The 20192-nt window shown below is 43.4% G+C and overlaps 1 protein-coding gene across 3 annotated transcripts in view; it reads right to left on the bottom strand.

The window, feature by feature from the left end:
- The window catches only part of MYO18B (myosin XVIIIB), a 1187635-nt gene that overhangs the window by 440619 nt on the left and 726824 nt on the right, over positions 1–20192 (bottom strand). For all 3 annotated transcript variants that reach the window (XM_073672938.1, XM_073672946.1, XM_073672953.1), the window contains 3 exons: positions 13819–14019; positions 11634–11744; positions 11029–11133 (listed from right to left, as the gene is read on the bottom strand). In XM_073672938.1, the coding sequence (XP_073529039.1) occupies positions 11029–11133; positions 11634–11744; positions 13819–14019 (417 nt within the window). The remainder of the gene's footprint in view (positions 1–11028; positions 11134–11633; positions 11745–13818; positions 14020–20192) is intronic.

Genomic DNA, 20192 nt, shown 5'->3' with positions numbered 1-20192 from the left:
AGTGACACTCCCGAAAAAAAGTGCATGGCAGAGCTCACGTTCGCTCTGCCGTCACCATTGCAGTCTATGGCCCCCATCGCAGCATATGTCCAGACCCTGTTTTTCGGGGAATTTAGGACTTATGCCTCGACGGGGATACAGAACGCAATATGAAAGCACCCTAACGCTATATGCAATTTAAGTTTTTTTGATAAGTGAGCTTGTGGAAATAGAAATGATGGACAATGTTTCAGTCTGTCCTAGACCTTGATCATGGCCTATGTCCTATGGTTCACAGCAGATACAGGGGCAGGGACAGTTAGCCCCTGTGTCTGTTAGGAACCATAGGACATAGGTCATGATCAAAGTTTGGGATAAAACAAAACATTAGTTATCCTTTCTATTTACATATGCTGACTTATCAATAAAAACTGAATTGCATCCTTAAGTGAGTGTTTTTGCATTTGCCACTATAGTTTGAAGGGACGTTCTCTACCACAAACCACAACTGACTTCCAACTATGAGCGATGACCAGAAATTTGATAGATACCGTAGGTCAATAAGCCAAATGGTAGGATTTATGGTGCCAATTCAACACAAAGAATTGAGATGATACAAATAATTTTTACTTAGTGAGAATGAACTACACCTCCACAGAAAGTGTTGCGATGAAGTGTTGAATGAAGGTCTAATGCATACTGCTATGCTCTAGCTCTTGTAAGGCAGCGCTAGTCATCATACTGGGGGATACTCGCTGCACCGGGTAAATTAAGCACACGTGCAATGTCCTTCCGGTATTTTCTCAATACAGCAGTTTATTATGTTATCATAAACCGCTGTTCACACACATGATGTCCATCTTAGTTTGTCACCGGCATGTTTACACACTTAACATCTGGGAGTCTCTCAAATAGCAGACAGGCCCAATTGGCCCAGGTCACAGACTTCAGCAAGGTAATACTATAGCAATGTCCATAACACAGTCCATGTAACAAAGTGTATTACCTTTACCGGGTTTAGTTGCTGCAGTCCCTTTAATCCGCCACCACTGTGGCTTTGTGGCTTCCCAGGTAGGGGTCTCTAGCCGTCGTCCCGTCTAAGGCTACTGGAATGTTTCACTCACACACATCCAGTCTGCGCCTTTCCGGACTCTTCACCAAGCCTCTGCCTTCCAAGGCCACTAGCATCCACTCACAGGATCCAGTCTCAGCCTTTCAGGCTGCCAGGCTTCACTCAGCCTCACTAGGCAGAACGGTGTCCCACACACATGGGGAACAGGCCTCATGTCTCTCACACCGAACACACCTGTCTCTAATTACCGGGGTTTATATATCCTGTGCACACATACACCCATACTGACAGGACCTTGCTGATGTCACAGTCATGTGATCAGTCAGCTGTGTGTATAGGTCATGTGTGCTGTCCCAGTCATGTGTACAGACCTTTACTGTGCATACAGGACCTGTGTGATGTCACAGTCATGTGACCAGTCAGTTAAAGGGGAAGGTACATGGTCAGGTAAAACACATCCTGGACCATTTACAGTAATGCTAGCAAGCTGCCGCATTACACTCTTCACAAGCTAAGAGTTGCATGTGGCTATGTTATTCTACCTATAGAAGACTGCTGGTCTACACTATACTTCTACATTCCCCTAGTTTTGTATAGAGATATTCAAAATAGTTTTCTCTATGAATCCTACAGAAAAATCAGGCTATTTGCCATAATATGTTGTACTATTGAGATGTCCCTTAAGGAAGTTATGCTCCATAGTGCAACCACAGGCATAATGTGTGCTACTATAAGATTGCAGGGGTTGTCCCACAAACAGAAGTTCATTTTAATCAACAGATCTTGGAATAATAATCATTTCCACAATTGGATGCATTTAAATAAAATGTTCCTGTGCTGAGATAATCTTATAAATGTGCCCCTGCTGTGTACTGTGTAATGGCTGCGTCTGACCGTGCAGGAACATGGTCTGATCATACCACATCTCCAGGCCAGGGGAGGAAGGAAAAAAGTATACAGCCATTACAGCAGGAGATCACAGTTGATTCTTTCTTTGAAGTAAAACATTGTTTAAAAACAGACAGAGAAATGTTTTACCTCGCGAAAAGAATCAGCTGTGATCCCGTGCTTGGTTATCTGTATCCTCTCTTTTCTTTCCTCCCCTGCTCAGGAGATGTGGTATGATCAGACCAAGCTCCTGCACGGTCAGACACAGCCATTACACAGTACACAGCAGGGACACATTTATAAGATTATCTCAGCACAGGAACATTTTATATAAACACATCCAATAGTGGAAATTATTATTATTCCAAGATCTATTGATTAAAATCAACTTTTGTTCATGGGACAACCTCTTTAAAGGAGCTGTCCCCTTTCAGTTTTTTATAAAAAAAAACGCACTTTACTCACCATCCATGAGTCCAGTGCTGAGTCTCCACTGCTGCTCCCAGGGTCTTATACTGGCTGGAGCGCTGATATCATGTCAACAGCATTGTAACCAATCACTAAGCACAGTGGTTTTCCGTCTACATGGGCAGAGCCACTAAGCCAAGTGGTTAGCTGACGCGCAGTTGACGTGACATCAGTGCTGCAAACAATATCTTGTAAAGGACATATTGATACTCATGCTAGAGCAACTCCATTTTGTCTGCTTACTTTAAAATCATGTTATTTTCACTCATTGCATAACATACTTCTTTCTTTCTCTTCCCATGGAACTTTCTCACACTAACTTTTTATCTCAAGAACATTTTGTCAGACACCCCGCTCCTGTTATCTAACTAGTCTAGGCCAGGATTGACCTTGTAAATTTCCAGCGTGCTTCGAACTAACGATAATATGATCATATACGTGTTTCCGTAATAATTTCACTAACATTGGTTCAAGCCTGTAGTACTGTAGTATGGCTGTAGATGATTGGACATTAATAAACTCAAAACAATATAAAATGCTAAGTAGAAATAAATGGGGTTAGAGATTCTTGAATCCCCCCATACAGAGCTTGCCTCCGTCTGGTTTTCTATTGGATTGCAATCAACCTTATAACATAATAATTAGACACTCACTTGGTAAACCATGAAGGGTTATTGCCCTCCCTCAACAATCTGACCATGCAGTGGACCCAGTAATGGGGAGTAATGCACTTTTTTGTTGTTGCTTTTATAACAAACTGCACTCGAATACTGGGATTTTCCCAAAGGGAACAACCTCTTTAAGATTTGCTGAGATTGGAAAGACTCTGTGTCAGTCACAAATGTGTTCATCTTTACCTTTGGTTGAATCCATAGCATTCACATCACAAGCACTGGGTGGCCACAAAGACGCACATACTGTAGTATAAACATCTTCATACAGAGTAACACAAAATCATGTTTTTTTTTTAAAGCTGGTCATTTCATGCCCCGCAATTCTGTGTATGTTGTTGAGAAAGAATAAAGCTAAGAAAGGACACATCTGTATTACCTAGAATATTCTTGACAGTGTTCTGTCTTTATATAAGAGAGATTGCTTTGTCATACAGTATGTGTATCTTCTAGTACGGTACATGCGTAATATTCCTCACATAAAGCTATCACAATCCAGCTCATTTGCCATTGCTATGGTTTTCATATAGATGTAGAAATATATACCGTATGTTATTAGTACAATTGACATCACTATTCTCTTAGATTTCATTGGTTCTATATTAACAAACATGGGTGCAAACATGTTACATACGTAAGACTATTTTGTTTTGGGAAACATAAATTGTAATGTGATATCCAATATATGTTTCTGAGCAACCGAATTTAATTATGAGGATATTTAATAAAATGAGCATGTCTACACATAGAGATATCGTTAGAACTGAGCTGAAACCCATCAGGATTCGGCTACAGTAGAAAATGAGCGCCTCTCTCCAGCTAATTGTCATTGGTTTTTCTGCTGGTGTATCATGCTTTGATGTGATACTAATTAGTCTACAGCTTTCACTGGTCTTTTTATCCTACCAGATTTAATTGCAGAAAATGTATGACTTGCACACTGTGTCATGAAAGATGCTTCATACATGAGTGAGAGCATGGCCCTGCCTTTAATCTGTGATGTTTTTAAGTTTGCTGCTTATGTTGCAGGCATATTAAGCAGTGCAGCGCTACACTAAGGCAAAAAAGCTACATACATTAAGAAGCAGTGAGGAGCAGAAGAGTCTGTTCTACAATAGAAATGTATTAACAGAGGGAGAAAGGAATTATGATCTGAATATGGATGGCTGAGGATTTCTTACCCTGCTGTGAAAATCATTTTTATATCTAATACACTAAATTCTGTAAATGAAAATTCTGTACAAAGGGTTAATGTAGTTGATAGATAATAAATACTAGATTTTGAAGCATGCTCCCTTAAGCCTGAAATGATTAGTAAAATATAATGGAAAATTTGCATTTATGTTAACCTGTGCATCCAAGGTTCAACCTGGCACAGTAACATGAGTAACAGTACCAAGCCGCATGTTTCCTGTGCTACTGTGAGCAGCCTGCATGGCTTCAATGTAATACCATGGCCTGCTGTGTCTCTGGACTCTCCTATCCTGCACATCTGAGATGTGATTAATCGCAAACTACAAATAGAGCTGCCAGCAGTGGATCTTGATGATTTGTCTAACCCAAGTGCATTCAATGTGTGTGAGGCAGTGACCAGGATCATATACGAGGGACGTTATATCTCCCCCAGAATGTGCACAGAGACCTATTAAAACCATTGGAGTGCATTGCAGTCACAGACACACCTGCGGCTGCAATGCAGGAATGAAGGTGAGCGTGGACCTAGTCAGGCTATCTGGCTAAGGCAGATTAGTAAAACCTGGCAGGGCCTTCATTTCTGGGAGGAGGTCACAGGAGGCAGTGGGACGGCCTCCTCCCTCCAACCCGGGTTTTCCAGTGGCTCTTGCCACAAGTCCTTTAAAATCCCTGCACTAAGGATTAGTGTTGTTCTATGTTGGAGCCTGCTAGGAGCACAGCAGGAAACCTCAGCAGGACTTAGGGTGGCTGAACGCCTGCCTGGGATCCCTCTGTACCTGTCAGGCTCTGAGCGGCCGGCACGGCCGTTGCCCTCTGCAACCATTGTGTATGGACTTTCTGTTAACCCGGCTGCGAACCGGAGGACTTTCTGTTAACCCGTGAGTTGCTGAAATAAAAGCTGTCTATGTTGGACTTTGCTTGGGTCACTGCCTCAGTTACTGGACAGTGTGAACACCGCCGCCTTACATTTGGTGGAGAATGCGGGCATTGTGACTGAGGCATACCCCCACCGGCAGCTGCATGACCACAATCCGGCCGGCCACCTTTCAGCCCCACCCCGTGGACAAAATGGAGGAGCTGTTAAGGCAATTGGTCCTCACGCAGCGGCAGCAGCAGGAGCAGTTCAAGCAGCAGCAGCACACTAATGAGCTGATTGTGCAGCAGCTCACAGCCCTGCAGGAGACGCCGAAGGCACCAGCTCCAGAACGTCGAGAGGCCCGGGACAAGGTTAGCTCAGCGTTGAGGAAGATGGGACCAGAGGACGACGTGGAAGCCTTCCTTACCATCTATGAACGCACGGCAGAGCGGGAAAACCTACCAGCTGGCCAGTGGGCAGAAGTGGTGGCTCCGTTTTTGGTCGGCGATGCCCAAAAGGCCTGCTTCGACCTCAGTCGAGAGGACGCCCAGGACTACCAGAGACTCAAAGGTGAGATCCTTGCCTGGCAGGGGTCAATACATACGTGAGGGCTCAGCGTGTGTTTTCGTGGGCCTATGTGGAGACCCAACCTGCCCGGTCTCAGGCTTATGACCTCCTGCAGCTGGTAAAGAGGTGGCTCCAGCCTGAGACTTTGACTCCATCCCAGATGGTGGAGAGGGTGGTGATTGACCGGCTGGTGAGGACTCTGCCAGCCGCTATCCAACGTTGGGTGGGGCAAGGGGACCCTGGCACATTCGACCAGGTGGTCAGCATGATCGAGCGCTACTCGGCCACTCAGGACTTTATCCGGGAATCTGCCCCCTTGCGGCTGTCACGCCGATCCCTGCCCACCTAGGAGTCAGGAAAGGGGTCGCGTCCCTCTGCTAGGGACAGTCAGCACCGTAACCATGCTGAATGGGAACCCCGGAGTGAGAATGGCAGGAGACCGGTTCCCTCCCAGACTGTCATAAGACCTAACAGTACCTCCATCCTTAGGTGCTGGAGGTGTCAGGGGCTGGGACATGTGGTTGCTAATTGCCCCCTGACTACGGAACCCATGGACTGCGGATATAGCCGCGAGTCTCAATGTATGCCCAGACCGTCTGCACGGCGAGCGCCGACCCCCGGGACAGTGAACTCCAACTATGCCAGGTACTGGTTAATGGGTACCCTGGACTCAGGGAGCCTTGTGACTTTGGTAAATGGGTCGCTGGTGGCAGGAGACAACCCCGGTGGACGGCCCGTCGAGGTTGTGTGTATCCATGGGGACCTCCGAGAGTACCCAACTGAGGAGGTAGTCTTGTCCACGCCGTGTGGAGAAATAAAACATGTGGTAGGGGTGTTAAAAACTCTTCCCTATGGGACGGTGTTGGGAAGAGACTTGCCCCTGTTCTGGACTCTGTGGAAAAACAAAATCCACTCTCCCCCGGTAAAATGTATTACAGGCAATGTACCCGACGAACCTAAGTCAGGGGAACCTGCCGTAGGGGTGACCAACCTAGGGACAGAGTGTGACCCCGATAGGTTTCCCTTAGAGGTGCTGGCAGGAGAGGTCGAGGAGATCCCATCGATCCCCGAGCTGGAAGTGTCCCGGGCCACGTTTGGGATGGCTCAGCTACAGGATCCCACCCTGGCTCAGGCGCGGGAAAGGGTGTTAGAGGTAAATGGCGTAGCTTAACAGCCCGGTGCAGATACTGTATTTCCACACATGGTAATCAACGGTGAGTTGCTCTATAGGATAGATAAGATCAGGGACGAGGTTGTGGATCAGTTAGTGGCACCTCAGTCGTACCGTCGGGCGGTTCTGGAGATGGCACACTCACACCTGCTGGGTGGACACGTAGGGGTAAAAAAGACGCTAGAACGTATCTTACAGCGGTTCTTTTGGCCTGGGGTTTACGCGGAGGTCAAAGGGTACTGCGAATCTTGCCCCAAATGTCAGTTGACCACACCCACCGCAAGTTTCCGTAGCCCATTGGTACCCCTGCCAGTGATAGAGGTACCTTTTGAACGGATTGCAATGGACTTAGTAGGGTCCATTGTAAAATCCGCCCGTGGCCACCAACATATACTGGTGGTCGTCGACTATGCCACCCGGTACCCGGAGGCTATACCACACTACGCCACACCTCAGCAAAACTGATTGCACGGGAGCTGTTGCTCTGTTCTGTCGCCTTGGACTACCTAAGGAGATCCTGACGGATCAAGGGACCCCTTTTATGTCCAAGGTGACAAGGGAACTGTGCAAATTGCTAAAAATTAAACAATTGCGCATCTCGGTGTACCACCCTCAAACCGACGGGCTAGTAGAACGGTTCAATAAAACCATCAAGTCCATGTTAAAAAAGGTGGTTTCTAAGGACGGGAGGGATTGCTACATGTTGCTACCCTATCTGATGTTCACCGTCCGTGAGGTACCACAGGCTTCCACAGGATTCTCTCCCTTTGAGTTATTGTACGCCAGACACCCTAGGGGTCTGTTGGACATAGCCAAAGAGACATGGGAACAAGAGCCGACTCCACATAGGAGTATAATTGAACACGTGGCTAGTATGCAGGACCGGATCGCGGCGATCATGCCCATTGTGAAAGAACATCTGTTAGATGCCCAGGCAGCCCACAGGCGCACATATAATAAAAGGGCCAGAGTCAGGTCTTTTAACAAGGGTGATCGGGTGTTAGTTCTGGTACCCACAACCGAGAGTAAACTCATGGCCAAGTGGCAAGGGCCATATGAGGTTCGAGAAAAAGTGGGGGAGGTAAATTACCGGGTGTATCAGCCCGGAAGAAGGAAACCTGAGCAGCTTTACCATGTAAACCTGCTAAAACCTTGGAAAGACAGAGAGTGTTTAGTTACAGATGTCACCCCGGACATATCCCCAGAGAGTTCTCTACCTTCAGCCAGGGAAGCGTCCGAGGGGGAGGTCAGGATAAGTGATGCCCTCACTAAACAGCAGCGACGGGAGGCTCGCTCGCTGGTGCAACACAATACCGACGTGTTCTCAGAGCTACCGGGTAGGACTACGGTGATCCAACATGACATTGTCACCGAACCTCGGGTAAGGGTGCGAATGAGACCGTACCGGGTACCCGAAGCCCGGAGGCAAGCCATCACGGCTGAGGTAAAACAAATGCTTCAGTTAGGCGTCATAGAGGAGTCACGGAGTGAGTGGGCTAGCCCCATCGTACTAATTCCAAAACCAGACGGATCGTTACGCTTCTGTAACAATTTCCGGAAATTGAATGAAGTGTCAAAGTTTGACCTCTATCCAATGCCCAGGGTGGACGAGCTGATTGAGAGACTGGGGTAGGCCCAGTACTTCACCACGCTCAATCTCACCAAGGGTTACTGGCAGGTACCTCTCACAGATTCGGCAAAGGAAAAAACCGCCTTCGTAACTCCGGAGGGTCTATACCACTATGTGGTCTTACCTTTTGGGTTACATGGGGCCCCGGCTACATTCCAGAGGTTGATGGACATAGTGCTCAAGCCTCATCAGGAGTACGCGTCCGCGTATTTAGATGACATTATCATCTTTAGCACTGACTGGCATACGCACCTATCCCAGGTACAAGCGGTTCTGGATTCTCTCAGAGCTGCGGGGTTAACGGCAAATCCCAAAAAATGTGCGATAGGGCTAGAGGAAGCCCGATATTTGGGGTATGTGATAGGCCGAGGAGCTATTAAGCCCCAAGTCAATAAAGTTGAGGCCATAAAAAACTGGCCTAAACCGTCAAGTACAAAGCAGGTGAGGGCGTTCCTTGGCATCCTTGGATATTACCGCCGGTTTATACCTAATTTTGCTGGGCGAACGGCGGCCCTGACTGATCTCTTGAAAGGAAAAAAATCGGTAATGGTTCAGTGGAACCCTGAGGCAGAAGAAGCTTTTCAGTCCATGAAGTTGGCCCTGTGTGGACAGCCGGTCCTCATTAGCCCCAACTTCAAGGAAACCTTCATTGTACAGACGGATGCCTCGGAGGTAGGCCTAGGAGCGGTATTGTCACAAAAAGTGAATGGTGAAGAGCATCGGGTCACCTACTTGAGTAGAAAACTTGTCCCGGCAGAGAAAAATTATAGCGTGGTAGAGAAGGAGTGTTTGGCTATTAAGTGGGCCTTGGAATCGCTACGTTATTATTTACTCGGGCGTCAGTTCCGCTAGGTGACGGACCACTCACCCTTGGTATGGATGAGAAATGCCAAAGAGAGGAGTGCGCGAGTCACCAGGTGGTTCCTGTCACTGCAAAATTTCAGTTTCTCTGTAGAACGTCGCCCTGGGAAGTCGCAGGAAAACGCGGATGCCCTGTCCCGGGCACCCTGTATGATGGCAAATGTTCAACCCCACAAGTTTGAACAGAGGGGGGGGATATGTGAGGCAGTGACCGGGATCGTATACGAGGGACATTATATCTCCCCCAGAATGTGCACAGAGACCTATTAAAACCATTGGAGTGCATTGCAGTCACAGACACACCTGCGGCTGCAATGCAGGAATGAAGGTGAGCGTGGACCAAGTCAGGCTATCTGGCTAAGGCAGATTAGTAAAACCTGACAGGGCCTTCATTTCTGGGAGGAGGTCACAGGATGCAGTGCGGCGGCCTCCTCCCTCCAACCCGGGTTTTCCAGTGGCTCTTGCCACAAGTCCTTTAAAACCCCTGCACTAAGGATTAGTGTTGTTCTATGTTGGAACCTGCTAGGAGCACAGCAGGAAACCTCAGCAGGACTGAGGGTGGCTGAATGCCTGCCTGGGATCCCTCTGTACCTGTCAGGCTCTGAGCGGCCGGCACGGCCGTTGCCCTCGGCAACCATTGTGTATGGACTTTCTGTTAACCCGGCTGCGAACCGGAGGACTTTCTGTTAACCCGTGAGTTGCTGAAATAAAAGCTGTCTATGTTGGACTTTGCTTGGGTCACTGCCTCAGTTACTGGACAGTGTGAACACCGCCGCCTTACAGTGGCAGAGCATATCTCAGACAACCATCAATAACCTCATTGAGAGCAGCCAAAGTGTGAAAGTGGGGATTCCTGAATGTAAAGGTTATGCTCTATACTTAATAAATCAAGATTTTGTTTTATTTTCGATGTTGAGGTGAGTATATAGTGCAGTAAGCGTGGTACTCCACTTTAACTCTTATGAGCAATCACCTAGGCAGTTTTGGCGCCCATAGGAACACAGCCTAAAAAAATAGTCTATGCCAGCCATAGAAAGAGTGGTCATCAGTCAGCTGCTTACTCTCTACCCATCGCCTCCATTTAATTAATTAGATTATGTAGCTTTAAAGAGAACCTGTTATGTCAAACAACACTATTAACCTACAGATCTGAGGTTAATCGTCAGGTTAGTAGCATTGTAAAGCTGTGCAGCCACTGTAGTGAAAGCCCAGCTCTCGGGAACAAATGAACTTTATTCTTCCTGGCAGCCTCAGACTTTCAGTCATAGAGGTGAGCCTGGTAGGCTTCATTCATTGGCTGTAACCATGCCCCTTGGCACTGACAGACAGTCGGCGCAGCAGTATATCAATGCAGAGCCAGTTGTCAGTCAGTATTGGGGCGTGGTTACAGTCACGGCTCACTATATACCGAGTGATGACTGAAGCCGGCCATACCTCTGTGACTGAAAGCCATAGGCTTTCAGGAGGAATTAAGTTAATTTCCTCTTGGTAGCCTAGCTTTTAGTGCAACAGCCGCACAGCTTTAAAATGCTATTAATCTGCAGATTAATTCCATATTTGCAGGTTAGTATAGTGTTTTGACAAGTTCCCTTTAAAAGATGTCATAAACTTTATGAACAATAGCATAGTCATGCTAGTATTTTTTTCTCCACTGTACAGCTAGTTTCATACCTGCTCACACAGGGTACCAATGAGTCCTTCTAAGTCTTGCTTTTCATGGAGGACCATCTGTTTTTCTTCATATTCTTGTTCCAGCTGCATCTCAAATTGACGAAGCTTAAAAAAAATTGTCAAATATAAATAAAAAAAGAGCAAAAAATGCAATATTTTTAAGTCTGAAACAGGCAGTCCTATTTTCAGATCAGGCTCTAAGATTGTTAGTACTTTCTAAGTCTAGGTGACTGTTTATAAAGGACTGTACAGAATAATGTGTAGTTAATGACGTCTTATTCAACACACCCATTTGCATTAAAAATGAAAACAAAACAGCAAAATATATTTATAGGGGTTTGTGTTGTTGTTTTCCTTCACCTCTGAATTTGCTTCATCTTCTTTGGAAGCAAGAACTTAATATGATCTAGCATAGGGATTCTTAAGAGGAGGCAGTGATCCGATATTTTCAAGTTTGTCTTTTAATAGATGTAGACTTTTAAATAGGCATAAAAAATAATAAAAATGTGTTTTTTTATGTTTAATCGTCCAAAAAGAGCTATTTTCATATTTTCCACTTAATGGTAGTAATCCTAATTTGTACCTTAACTAGTTCATTGACATACCCGTCTTTGACATGATTGTCGAATATCCTCTAATTCCTCTTCCTTATCTTCTAGTTCTTTCAAATGCATTTGTTTCATCCTCTCAATTTCCATTTCAAAACGTACACGCATCTGTTGAAAAAAAAAGGATCATCATGTTACATGTGCTGCCAGGATACTACATGTACTCTGAGATACAGATTCCATGTAGGTCACAAAATGTGTTTTAAGGAGAGTTCTGATTGCCAAGTAAATCATAATTCTATAATGATCATATTGTCATATCTTTTTGTTCAGCAGATAATGATATTGAAAGAATATGCATAATTTACATTTATATTATCATGTGTCTGTTTAAATGGGTATTTTCAAGGTGCCTCTTGAGCAGTACACAATTCTGTACTTTCTTTAGTCTCCTTACTTCCTAATTTCAAGCAGGGTGAGCTCTCCTCCTTGAGTGACAGTTCTAGTGAGTAGTAGAAATCTAGTATTAGTAAAACTATAACGTTCAGCATAAGTTCTGCTATAAAACATTCAATTATGAGTGGTTTGTTCTTAGAAAGTATACTGTTATCAGTATATTCACACATAGAGATAAAAGGGCATTTGAACAAACACACAGGTATTGACAGTGAGAGCAGAGAAACAAGATTATGAGACCTGATATGAAAGCTGCTGAGCTGGTGATTTATAACTATCTCTTCAGAAGATGAGAAGGAGAGGAGAAAAGTGGATGGAGGTGAGCAGCTAACTGCTGTATAGAAATGGGTTGGAGAGAGCTGACTGGGATGTTAAGAGTTAACCCCTCTCCTGGAAAATAACTTCTGCTCACTCTTAGCCAGGAACAGGAGGCCAAGCTCCATGGAAACCAGCTGTACACTATAAAACATTAAAGCTGTTGTAGCAGGAGAATGACAGCAGATAGAAAAAGAAAGTCAATTGCAAACTTGCTTATTCTCATGCTAAATATTTACAATAATTTAGGAACTAGAGAATACTCATTTAACTAAAAAGTGCTCATAAATTTACTATTCACATTAGTTAATTACTGTAGTTAACCAGCTGGATGATACTTCATACAGGATAATTTAGTTCAATAACTAGGGAGATATGTTATCAACCAATTCAAACAGCTATTAATATCGTTGGTCTACATTCTCCCTATTTAAAACACCACTCCAGCATGTTTTTTTTATTGCAGTGCTAGAGTGGTTTTACTAATGTACGGCCCCTGCACTTACCATCCGCCATCTTCTGTTGTTATGTGCGTCGGCCCAGTCGGTCCCCAGCAGTTTGTAACCTGCCAGATTGCTCCAGTGTTTGTTGGGTGAGCCGGAGGTCACTTTTCATTGCAAGTATATGACAGCCTCATTTTGGCTCTTATAGATTTGCACTGAGATCTTGTGACCTTTACCTCTGACTTCTGGTCACTTAGAAGTTGCAGTTACAAGATGGCGGAGCGGTACCAGAGTGGCGAAGAGCTGAAGACAGTGGCTGGTGAGTATAAGCTTAGGGCCAGGGACCTTACATAAGCAGCACCACTCCAGCGCTGCAATAAAAAAAGAGCCATAGAGTGGTGCCTTAATAAATAGGTGAACAAGTAAAAAAAAATTGCATTCAACGGGCAAAACAACTCTCTGGTGTAAGTGCCCATGTATTTATTATGGAAGTTTTATTGAGGTGTAATATAGAAGTTTGTTTGAGCCTTAGGTCTCTCCCACACGAGCGTATTTATTGGACTAGTGCTATCCGATGTTTTATTAGGTAGCACTCAGACCAATGTTATTCTAACAGTGCTGATCAGCGTGTTTTTTCTCATGCCAATTCAGTATGAGAAAAAAAATCACAGCATACTGCGATTTGCAGTGCAAATCAGATCAAATTCACGCATTCAAGTCTATGGGTGCGTGGAAAACACCGGACTGCCTTTGGATGGTATCCGTGTGCAGTCCGATTTCCGTGGACTCATACAATGGAGAATATAGAGAAATTTTGGTCTCCATCTTCTCCTCACAGTATGCTACGTTTTTTTCACCAGAGAGAATTGGATCAGACTATGCTGACACTGATCAAACTCTGATCAGAGTGTCTTTATCATAATCGATCCGATTCTCTCGGAGGAGAGAATATGGGTAAGTGTGACCCCGGCCTTAATTATTTGTAATGATAACAGTTATTTCTGCCTTCCTGGATGTATGAGCTTTACCTGATCAAGGCGCTGTATAGAGTTGGATTGCTCTACCAGCTGTTGGTTCTGCTCAGCAACACTGGATTCCAGCTCCCATACTTTGTTTTTTAGGGGTATTACAGAACTACGATCTAACCCACTGGAGGAGGATAACTCTTTTATCTGCATTTTCAGAACTTCCAACTGCTTGGTTAAGTTGGATGTCTCCAGCTCTTTTTGCTGTAGGAACAAAGCAAAATTCTTATGAAAAAAGCAATGCATACCAGCAAGATTGCCCTTTTTTGTTTATGTGTATACAATACAGTACAGTTAATTTACTTACTTTTAAGTGCATGCATTTGGAACCATAAATTTTAGCCATTGGTCAGCCCCTTTCTACCAGGGACTGTGGACAATTTTCATCTTTAAGCTTTTGTTCCCCTTCTTCCAAAAGCCATTACTCTTTTATTTCTATATCAACAGTATGAGGGCTTCATTTTTTATGGTATGACTTGTAGTTTTGAATGACAACATTAATTTTACTATATAATATACTGAAAAACAGGAAAAAAACTTCCAGATCGGATGGAATAAAAAAAACACAGCAATTCTGCCACTGATTTTGAGCAGGAGGTGTGGTGACCGAAAAATCACAATTCTAGATTGAACTTTTAAAGATCCAGCGATATGAAATATGCCTTTTTTAATTTATTTCTAAACTTAAAAAGCTTTTCCTTTTATTTCCTACAGTTTTATAGTTATCTTAGGGAACTTGAATCTGCAGTCATTTGATTGCTTGTTTTGTGAATTGCATTAACCCCTTCACGACGGGGGCCAATTTCCATTTTTGTGGTTTAGTTTATTCCTTCCCTTCTTCCCAGAGCCATAACTCTTTTATTTTTCAGTCCACATAGACATATGCAAGCTTGTTTTTTTGTGGGATCACCATTCATTTTACTACATAGTGTATTGGAAAATGTGAAAAAAACACAATTCTGACATAGTTTCTGGGAATTGTATTTACTATGTACATTTTGCGGTAAAAATTACCTTGCAATATGGTTCTGCTCATCAATACGATTATGGCAATATCAAACATGTCCAGTTTTTTTAAATTATTTAAGTGGTAAAAAAAACAGAAGTTTGCAAAAAAAAAAAATTGGGGTTGTATCATCATTTTCCGAGATCCATAAATGCAGCTTCTTGAGGACTTACTTTTTGCAGGACGAGACAACCTTTTTATTGATACCATTTTGGAATATATGCAATGTTTTGATTGCTTGTTATAGCATTTTTTGTGAAACTGCAGTGACCAAAAAAAATGGCAATTTCGATTTTCTTTTCATTCATGTTATTTACTGATAGGGTTAATTATTTTTTGTTTATTTTTAAAAAATGTTTAATACCTTCATTTTTTACCCCTGCACGACCTTTAATGCATCCATAGTCCAGGTCGCCTGGTACTTACAGGCCTTGGACATACAGTACAGACCAAAAGTTTGGACACACCTTCTCATTTAAAGATTTTTCTGTATTTTCATGACTATGAAAATTGTACATTCACACTGAAGGCATCAAAACTATGAATTAACACATGTGGAATTATATACTTAACAAAAAAGTGTGAAACAACTGAAAATATGTCTTATATTCTAGGTTCTTCAAAGTAGCCACCTTTTGCTTTGATGACTGCTTTGCACACTCTTGGCATTCTCTTGATGAGCTTCAAGAGGTAGTCACCGGAAATGGTTTTCACTTCACAGGTGTGCCCTGTCAGGTTTAATAAGCAGGATTTCTTGCCTTATAAATGGGGTTGGGACCATCAGTTGTGTTGTGCAGAAGTCTGGTGGATACACAGCTGATAGTCCTACTGAATAGACTGTTAGCTGCTTTTTTCTTGCCATAATACAAATTCTAAGTAAAGAAAAACGAGTGGCCATCATTACTTTAAGAAATGAAGGTCAGTCAGTGTGAAAAATTGGGAGAACTTTGAAAGTGTCCCCAATTTCAGTTGCAAAAACCATCAAGCGCTACAAAGAAACTGGCTCACATGAGGACCGCCCCAGGAAAGGAAGACCAAGAGTCACCTCTGCTTCTGAGGATAAGTTTATCCGAGTCACCAGCCTCAGAAATCGCAGGTTAACACAGCAGCTCAGATTAGAGACCAGGTTAATGCCACACAGAGTTCTAGCAGCAGACACATCTCTTCAACAACTGTTAAGAGGAGACTGTGCAGCAGGTCTTCATGGTAAAATAGCTGCTAGGAAACCACTGCTATGGACAGGCAACAAGCAGAAGAGACTTGTTTGGGCTAAAGAACACAAGGAATGGACATTAGACCAGTGGAAATCTGTGCTTTGGTCTGATGAGTCCAAACTTGAGATCTTTGGTTCCAAACACCGTGTCTTTGTGCGACGCAGAAAAGGTGAACAGATGGACTCTACATGCCTGGTTCCCACCGTGAAGCATGGAGGAGGAGGTGTGATGGTGTGGGGGTGCTTTGCTGGTGACACTGTTGGGGATTTATTCAAAATTGAAGGCATACTGAACCAGCATGGCTACCACAGCATCTTGCAGCGGCATGCTATTCCATCCGGTTTGCGTTTAGTTGGACCATCATTTATTTTTCAACAGGACAATGACCCCAAACACACCTCCAGGCTGTGTCAGGGCTATTTGACCAAGAAGGAGAGTGATGGGGTGCTACGCCAGATGACCTGGCCTCCACAGTCACCAGAACTGAACCCAATCGAGATGGTTTGGGGTGAGCTGGACCGCAGAGTGAAGGCAAAAGGGCCAACAAGTGCTAAGCATCTCTGGGAACTCCTTCAAGATTGTTGGAAGACCATTTTCGGTGACTACCTCTTGAAGCTCATCAAGAGAATGCCAAGAGTGTGCAAAGCAATCATCAAAGCAAAAGGTGGCTACTTTGAAGAACCTAGAATATAAGACATATTTTCAGTTGTTTCACACTTTTTTGTTAAGTATATAATTCCACATGTGTTAATTCATAGTTTTGATGCCTTCAGTGTGAATGTACAATTTTCATAGTCATGAAAATACAGAAAAATGTTTAAATGAGAAGGTGTGTCCAAACTTTTGGTCTGCACTGTATGGATACATTATGGCGACCGCCTGCGCCCAGTGGCTGTGCGCACTCAATCGCCGCTGGATGTTATCTGATTCTGACAGCTAACACCTGGCACTCAGTGCCAGGAGCAGTGCCACACCGCTCCCAGCACTTTATCCCTCTACATGCTGTGATCAAAATCGATTGCAGCATTTAGCGACAAGCAGAGGGAGGAAGCCCCCTCTGCCCTTGGATCGGCGCCCACACGACATCATTCCGAGGGCCCGATCGTTGCTAGGGTGACCCAATGTCGTCACGACAACAACCGGGTCACAAAACCTAGCAAAGTTGCTAGATGATGCTCAGTGCATGATCTAGCAAGTTTGCATGTCAGTGCAGCGCTGACAGTTTGTACAGCATATGAATGTTCCTGCATTCCTATGCTATACAAGCGATCAGCCTGCAAAAAGTGTAAATCCCATAGTGGGACGAAGTAAAAAAAGTGAAAAAAATAGAAAAAATATTTAATATATATATTATAGTAATTAATAAATATTTTTATGAAAAAAAGAAAAAAAGTACACATATTTGGTATCGCCACGTCTGAAACGACCCAACCTATAAAACTGTTCCACTAGTTAACCCCTTTAGTGAACACCATGAAAAAAAAATAAAAAACAAGACAAAAAACAATGCTTTATCATCATACCGCCGAACAAAAAGTGGAATAAAACCCAATCAAAAGACAAAAGTAAATAAAAATGGTATCACTGAAAACATCATCTTGTCCCACGAAAAACAAGCTGCCATACAGCTCCAACAGCGGAAAAATAAAAAAGTTATACAGTAGCTCTCAGAATAAAGAAATGCAAATATAAGTATTATTTCTATCAAATAATTTTATCTCATAACAACGCCAAAACATAAACAAGATACAAATATGGTATCACTGTAGTCATACTGACACGAAGAATAAAACTGCATTATCAATTTTACCACACGCGGAACGACATAAAACAATTCCATAAAAACAATACCTGAACTGCTGTTTTTTGTTCATTCTGCCACCCAAAAATTGGTATAGAAAGCGATCCAAAAATTTCATGTGTTCGAAAATTGTACCAATAATAACGTCAACTCGTCCCGCAGAAAACAAGACCTCACATGACTGTCAGTCAAAATATTGAAACATTATAGCTCTCAAAATATGGCATCCTTTAATGTGTGACAGCTGCCAAGCATAAAAACACAATATAAATCTGGTATCGCTGTAATCGCACCAACTCGAAGAATAAAATCGTCTAATCACTTATACCGCACGAGGAACGGCGTAAAAAAAATTAATAAAACCAATTCTGTTGATTTCCATGTAAATCTATAAAATACGTGATTCGGACAGAACCGCTGGTGAAAGATTCCCTATAATGAGGCAGATGGAGGCACTGTGGACGCCATCTGACCTGTGATACGGCGGTGTCCATCTTTTTAGACAAGCATAAAAGCGCAGTTGGCCATAATTTTGTGCACCTCTGAAAAAAAGGACACCACTAAATAGAGTCCAGAGTAACTCTGCTGCCTCATTATAGTGAATGGATCTGTTGGGGGTTTCACCTGAATCACATCACTGTGAGATTAAGATGGAAACCCCAATGTAAGTGCTCAGCATAGAGCGCAGGATAAATGTGATCCAAAATGTTATGTAAAATGTTCCCAATAAAAGCTTCAACTCAATCCCCAAAAAAGGCCCCCATTCAGGTCCGTAATCTGTTATCGGAAATATAGGGGGCTACCATGTTGCTCCGTTCTGAGCCCCAGTGTCCTTGAACCACATTTAGTGTCCACACGTTTGGTATTTCTGTATCAATGAGAGCCTGCCTAATTTACCGGTGCAAGTCTCTAAAAGCATGTGCTGGGCACAACGTACTGAGCAATACAACGTACTGGTCACTACGACGTTTTGGTCATTACAATGTACTGATCGCTACATCATACTGGTCACTACAACAACAGTTTGCAATTATCAGTCAGCAACATGCGCTGCTGCTTGTTTCTGGAAAACACCCATGGAGTCAAAATCGTCACTACAACTGTAGATTAATTCCCAAAGTGGTATAATTAAAAAAAAAATGGGGACACTTGACGGGGGATTCTGCTCTTTTTACACTTAGGGGCTCTGTATATGGAGTCCGCTTACTATTCTAGGAAAATCTGCGCTCCAGCAGTCAAATAGCGCTCTGTCCCTCCCGGGTCTCACCATATGGCTAAACAATACTGTACAGCCACACATGGGGTACGTCTACATTCAGGAGAAATTGTGGCACAAATTTTGGTGCCTTTTTTACCAATTTCCCAGTGTGAAAATGTAAAATCTGGGGCTAAAAGAATATTTTGGTGGCAAAAATGTAATTATTTTTTTCTTCACTGCCCAATTGTATAAAATTCTGTGACACACCTGTGGTGTCAATATGATCACTGCACCCCTAGATGAATTCATTGAGAAGTGTAGTTTGTAAAATGGGGTCTGTTATTGGGGGTTTCTGCTGTTCTGACACCTTAGGGGCTCTGCCAATGTGACATAGTACCCTAAAACTAGTCCAGCAAAATCTGAAGTCCAATATGGTGCTTCTTCCCTTCTGAGCTTTGCACTGTGCCTCAAAAGTACCTTTCGACCACATATGGGGTATTGGCCTACTCAGCAGAAATTGCACAACAAATTTTGGGGTTCATTTTCTCCTGTTATCCTCTTGAAAATTAAAAACTTTGGGGTTAAAACAACATTTTTGTGGGAAAAATATATTTTTTTCATTTTCACATATCAACTTTGTAAAAGTGTGTGGGTTCAAGGTGCTCACCACACATCTAGATAAATTCCTTGAGGGGTCTAGTTTCCGAAATGGGGTCACTTGTTGGGGTTTTCCACTAATTAGGCACATCAAGGGCTTGCCAAGCGTGACATCACACCTGCAGACCATTCCATCAAAGTCTGCATTCCAAAACATTACTTTTTCCTTTCTGAGCCATGCCGTGCACCCAAACAGTAGTTTTCCCCTACATATGGGGTATCTGCATACTCAGGAGAAATTGCACAATAAGCTTTGGGGTCCATTTTCAACTGTTACCCTTGTGAAAATAAATAAAAAATGGGGCTAAAAGAACATTTTTGCGGGAAAAATGTGATTATTTTTATTTGCACGGCTCAACGTTATAAACTTCTGTGAAGCACCTGGGGGTTCATGGTGCTCACCAAACATCTAGATAATTTCGCTGTGTGGTCTAGTTTCCAAAATGATGCCACTTGGAATGCAAATTTTGCATTCAAAAAGTCAAATGGCACTCCTTCCCT

The sequence above is a fragment of the Phyllobates terribilis genome, unplaced genomic scaffold (assembly GCF_046119375.1).
Source record: "Phyllobates terribilis strain yellow unplaced genomic scaffold, ASM4611937v1 Scaffold_1__5_contigs__length_1240528914, whole genome shotgun sequence".
NCBI classification, from domain to species: domain Eukaryota; kingdom Metazoa; phylum Chordata; class Amphibia; order Anura; family Dendrobatidae; genus Phyllobates; species Phyllobates terribilis.
This window is presented reverse-complemented; position numbering and strand designations above follow the sequence as displayed.